The sequence below is a fragment of the Lipotes vexillifer genome, unplaced genomic scaffold (assembly GCF_000442215.2).
Source record: "Lipotes vexillifer unplaced genomic scaffold, Lipotes_vexillifer_v1.1 scaffold461, whole genome shotgun sequence".
Lineage (NCBI taxonomy): Eukaryota > Metazoa > Chordata > Mammalia > Artiodactyla > Lipotidae > Lipotes > Lipotes vexillifer.
In genome coordinates, this window is record NW_006799479.1 from 597,590 (window position 1) to 603,692 (window position 6,103).

Below are 6,103 nucleotides of genomic sequence, written 5' to 3' on the forward strand. Positions count from 1 at the left end.
CCACGGAGGCCTCCCGCCTAGGCTGTCCCGGCGGAGCCTGTTAGTTTAACTCAGAGAATTTATTTGCATTGTAAGTCTTTCGGCTAGGAAAAAATCTCACAGGCATCTTTTTCTGGAAAATAACGTTCAAACTCAATCCAGGCCGAGTGTTCTCACTGTGAAACCCTGTCGCAGTGGTGGGAAGGAGTCAGGCAGCGTGGGGACAGCCCCGGAGTGCCCAAAGTCCCCGGCCCGTTTCCTCCTGTGAAGACGCAGCTGCGGGTGGCTGTGGTGGCGGCGTCCAAGATGTCGACCAAGAATTTCCGAGTCAGTGACGGTGACTGGATTTGCCCTGACAAAAAGTGAGTTTATGAAGGGTCGCGAATTAGAGCGGGGCTGATCGGTAGAGCTTTTCTCGAGTCGACTGGGCATCTTCCGTTTTTACGGTCTCTGCTACCACCAGCCGGGTGGAGGCGGCGAATTGCCGGCTCCCGGGCGGGAAGGAGGCTCTTAGTCTCCTCACTATGAGGTCTTTCGGGAGCCTTTGTTTTGAGTATGTCTCCAGCGTCTCCTAGATCATGTCTCTCCAAGTCAGCCCGTCGTTTTCGGGAGCGAGATGGCCGCCCTTTTGCCCCACACTCCACCCCCCGCCCCCGGCTAAGTTTCAGCAGTAAGGATATCTCCCTAACCGTGGCCACCTCGGTGTCTGATCTCCCCCACGTGACTTTTCCCTGCAGAACTTGACTCTTGTTCGCGGAAAGCGTTCCTTTCTTGAACTGTTTTTGCTTTTCATAATTCACCTTTTTTTTTTTTTTCTCCAATTTAAACTTTCCTTACTGTTGATTCTTTTTCCTCCCGAACACTATCCTCTTTTGGTTGGGGACATTCTGATTTTTTTTTTATTGACCTTTAATTACCCCACAAAAATTGGACCTTTCGCCTCGTTAGAGCCGAAACACATGAGGCCTGTGTTTTTGCCTGCTCAGCCCTGGAGAATGCCTGCTTCAAAGAAGCACGTGTTTAGTAGCTCTGCTGTAACCAGTGTGCTCTATTAAATTGTTAGTACTGTTTTACTGACGGGTCCTCAAGTAGGTCTGCCTATGTGCAGAGATACGAAAATTACTACGGAAGGTAATTGTCAGAAAAATGGAATGCACAACTCGTTCCAAAAAAAACATTTGATTTCTTGTCTCTAAGCTAGCCACAGGTAGCATGTGGAGTTTATGGTAGTAAAGAGTAAAAGCTCTGAAGCAAATAAACCTAGGTTTAATTCCAGTCCTGTTGCTTATGGATCATGGAACTTTAAAAAGGTTATTTAACTTTGCTTAAAAAAAAAAAAAAAAAAACCTAGGGTGGAAGAGCTCCCTTACAGTGATATAACATAGACTGTATGTGTAGAGCAATAAAATGTAGCAAATACTGATTGATAGCTATGGATAGTAGTTTTAAAATCAAATGTCAAAGGAGAATAAGTCCTTATTTCCCCAGCATTTGTCTTCTATTCATATTTTAAGCAGTTTAAGTGAAACATGTTTTTCTACATAAAAAATTGATGGCTCTCGATTGCATAAAGATTAAGATGACTTGAAGTCTAACCATTTTGAATAGAACAAACAAGTGACTTTTGTGTTGTTGGTTACTTGTAGAATAATGTGCTTTTGACAGTGTCATTAATGACAGTATACTCAAATATTTGAGGTAGGTTTTTGTAAGAGAGTGCGTTTCAACTCAGTTACAAATATATGAACAGGGTAACTTCTACAATGTGTATAAATCCAGAAAACATTTTCGGAATATATTTTCAATGCTTTTTGGAGTCATAAAGATATTCTTTAGGGGGGAAAAAAAACCTAAAAATTAATTGGAGTGCTTCAGTTTAGTGTCCATTCTATATTTCACAACTTTATTTCATGCTAGTATAACACCTAAGAAATAATCAGCATTTTAAAATTTAATCTGTACATGTTATTCAGAGCATTTAGCATGCTTTTACTGACATGCAGATGCACTGTGAAGACCATGTTAGTGAACCCAGTAAGTTTTTTGTTTTTGTTCGTTAAATATCAGTATAAAGTGATAGGTTACTTGATGTGTTGAGATTATTGGTTGTAGTTTTTCAGCCAGGTTTCAGAGGTTGATAAATATCCACCAAAACTCAGTTTTCTTTTAATTATTGAACCTATTTATATTTTTAGTCAGTACAACCTATCTCCCTTTGTTTTTTACCATCCCACCTCCTATTTCTAACAAGAGTATTTTATTAAGATCTGTGAAGCCGTATCTGACTTAACTCATTTTCTCCCCCTTGGTTCACCCTTAGGATTTTGTATTTCTTATAATTCTTATTGCATAATCTTATTTTCTATAAGGAGAATTACTTTAAAGTTTTTTTGAACCCCGGGTGCTTCATCAGTAATTGTTCAAGTGGACTCACATCTCACTTAAGCTTTGTGAGGGGATTTCATTATAATTAACGATATGTGCTAATAGGACACTGAGGCACAGAAATCATCCTCAGTGACTTACCAGGATCACATAATTGGTAAGTGAAAGATTGGAGTTTCTTATCCTCGACTTGTGACTTCAAATCTTGTATTTTTTCCACCTAAATTGTGAGGGTTGGTTTTTGGGTTGTTTTTTTTTTTTAACATTGACATTAACATGAGAAGAGATGGTGGTAGAAGTTCTGGACCGAGGTATATAGGGAGGACACATTAAAAAGTTGTGTAATAAGATTTTTTTAATTACATAAGTTTAGTAGATGTCTGTATAAATATTTTTTACTTTATTTTCAGATGTGGAAATGTAAACTTTGCTAGAAGAACTAGCTGTAATAGATGTGGTCGAGGTAAGCATTTAAGGAAGCTTCCTTTAAGACTGTGTGTACAGATCATTTCTTTATTTTCCCAGATTCATACTTCATTTTTCTGTTCTTCAGAGAAAACAACTGAGGCTAAGATGATGAAAGCTGGAGGCACTGAAATAGGAAAGACACTTGCAGAAAAGAGCCGAGGCTTGTTTAGCGCTAATGACTGGCAGTGTAAAACGTATGTGTTTCAAATTATCGTCCTCACTTTTTCCCATAATAATATATCTAGCCACTACTTGTTAATATTACCTACTCTTACTAGTCACATTGACAAGCCAAAGTAACCTTTAAATTAAAGGTCTGTTGATTATTATTAAGTATATATCTGACATAGTATGAAGAACTTTTAAATTCTATTTTTTTAATGGTAATATTAGTTATTACTAAGATGAATTATGTATACCAGTAAACAGATGCTTAAGGTGAGCTCTCAAAAACTTTTAGCCTGTATCATTAATGTGAAATATACCACAAAATTTATTTTTCCTATTTGCACAGTAATTTTAGAATTGTAAGTTGCATACCGTAGATAATTATTCCTAATTAGGTAGGTTTCTTAATATTTCTGGTTTTCACATGCTGTATTGATTTTTCCAATATCCATCTTTTCTGAATCAAATACACATGAAAGGAGACTGAATCAGAAGAGGGTCTTACACAAATTTCTGGTCTTACAGATACTAAGTTAGTATTAGATAACTTTCCAGCAAGATTAGTTGCTGAATTTGGGATCCAGTGCTTGAACTGATTCTGCAAGACACATTTTTTTTAACATTATTTGGAAGGTATAACCTCACTCTTGAGGTGAATTTGGAGACTGGGAAATTAGTAGAACCTTTTGTTTAAAGTGGTATTTTTCCCCCCTATGATGGCAGACTCTCTATAGATATAATTTGTCATTGATTTCTCATAAAATGACAAAGGCAGTCTTCATGCTGTATAGGTTTCACTTCTCTGCTTAAGTAGTTCAGTCTGTTGGAACCATACTCTCTCCAGAATACGTACATTGGTACATTTTCTTTGTAGCATCCTTAGTACACATTCCTTTATGATAGTTCACTCTACTTCTTATTTTAAACTTTTAAAAATTTACTGTTTGTCTTATGTTATAGTCTACTAATTTGATATTTTTCACTTTTAAAGTTGCAGTAATGTTAATTGGGCCAGAAGATCAGAGTGTAACATGTGTAATACTCCAAAGTATGCTAAGCTGGAAGAAAGAACAGGTAATATTCAAACGCAATCCAACTAAATGATTTTAAAAGAACTAAACATTGAAATTAATAATTGTACCACTTCATAAGAGCACAATAAATGAAGATTGTTTATTCTGCCCTTTTTTTTGCGAGGGGGGGCCGCCGCGTTGGGTCTTCGTTGCTGCACACGGGCTTTCTCTAGTTGCGGCGAGTGGGGGCTACTCTTTGTTGCGGTGTATGGGCTTCTCATTGTGGTGGCTTCTCTTGTTGCAGAGCACAGGCTCTAGGCACAAGGGCTTCAGTAGTTGCAGAGCGTAGGCTCAGTGCTTGCCGCACGCAGGCCCTAGAGTGTGCAAGCTTCAGTAGTTGCAGAGCATGGGCTCAGTAGTTGTGGCGCGCAGGCCCAATTGCTCAGCATGTGAGATCTTCCTGGATCAGGGATCAAACCCGCGTCCCCTGCATTGGCAGGCAGATTCTTAACCACTGTGCTAGCAGGGAAGTCCCTGCCCTTATATTTTTTTACCTTATTTTTTTCCCCTCATCCACAAAGTCATCTTTTGTTTGATAATTTCACAATTTACAAAGTACAGCATCGGGAGGCCTTATGCTTACAAGTAATTGACATTAGGATAGTTTTAGAAATGCTTTATTCCTCACTCTTTTGGTCTAAATGTTTGTTATTAGTAATGATAGGGTAGTACCATTTTTTTTAATTCATTTGATATCCTAGTATGACAGAAAAGAGCATGGGGCACCATTTAAAGTAATTGTCTAAAGTTTAGGCAATAATTATCAAATTTGGCTATACATTAGAATCATTTGAGAAACTGAAAATCCAGATTCCAAAACAGCTATCAAAGCTCTTTCCGGGTGAGTCCCAAAAATCTGCAGGTGATTCAGATAGTGTTTGATAATCATTGGCCTAAATAATAACCTATCAGTGGCTCTGTGTGTTGTCAGTGGTGGGGTGAAAATATTTGCTAAATAAAATATAGTTTTCCCATTATCATCAGTTAGTGCAACCACATTATCAGTGTACTTCACATCTGATTTTATCATTCAGCAACTTGTACAATCAAAGGCTCCATTACCTTGTCAGACCTAGACGTAGTAAACTATTTCCCTGTTTTATTTTCCTCTCTGACTTTAGACAATTCCATGCTCTGTATAGACTAAGACCTTTTAAATAAGGGTCTCCCTTTTTTTCCTTCCCTTACCTCTTTAAGGTTTACATTTTTTCCCCTGTATTTTTAATCTATCCACCCAACACCCCTCTGGTTGTTTATTCTGTCACCTATTTGGTTTTATTTTTGTGGCCGCAGAATGTTGGGGTTCTTCAAGGTCCAATTCCTGAGCTCTCTTTTTTGCTCTATATTTTCTAGGCATTTTCTTCTAAGCCCTAAGTTTAAGTGAGCATTGGCACACCAATGAGAACCAAATTTATGTCTCTAGCTCAGACTTCTTTGACCTGTATATTCAGCTGCCTATTCAACATCACCATGTAAATGTCAAACTCATTATATCTAAACTGAATTCATGATTTTCCCCCAGGACGTGGCCCTCTTTTAGTGATCTCTTTCTCATGATTAGTACCACCCACCATATGCTTGTTACATAAACCAGAAACTTAGGTGTCCTTCTTAATAACCCCTTCATCTCTCCTGTACCCCCAAAAGTCTTTTCCATCTTTACCCTGGTCAGAGATACCACTATATCTTGTTTCTTGGAAAAAGAGCCATCTTGTTGGTGTCTGTACATACTCCCCTCCTGCTCAGTTGCAGCCAGGGGTTTTTTGTTCCAAACTAAAAACTCCATTTTTGTAAAACCGTTTTGATTGCTTTTAGGATAAAGTCCAAAATCTTAACAGTTTTAAAAATTGTAATTCCTAAAAGCCTTTTATTTATTCACATTCTCTTTGACCTATTTTGTGACTCCTTTAAAAGTTTCACTAATGCAAGAGCTATAGTCTAACAACTGAAGTTGTCAAAGTTTGTTTGATAACCTCACTTTCCTTTACTCATTATCTTTTTTCTGTCATTCCGGTGTCTTGACTCTTTCC

The 6,103-nt window shown here is 37.9% G+C and overlaps 1 protein-coding gene across 1 annotated transcript in view; it reads left to right on the top strand.

Moving 5' to 3' along the window:
- The first annotated feature begins 285 nt into the window (after positions 1–285).
- The window catches only part of LOC103075154 (zinc finger Ran-binding domain-containing protein 2), a 15,841-nt gene continuing 10,023 nt past the window's right edge, over positions 286–6,103 (top strand). The window contains 4 exon segments of the mRNA XM_082931524.1: positions 286–341; positions 2,775–2,827; positions 2,918–3,026; positions 3,992–4,074. Of these exon segments, the coding sequence (XP_082787650.1) occupies positions 286–341; positions 2,775–2,827; positions 2,918–3,026; positions 3,992–4,074 (301 nt within the window).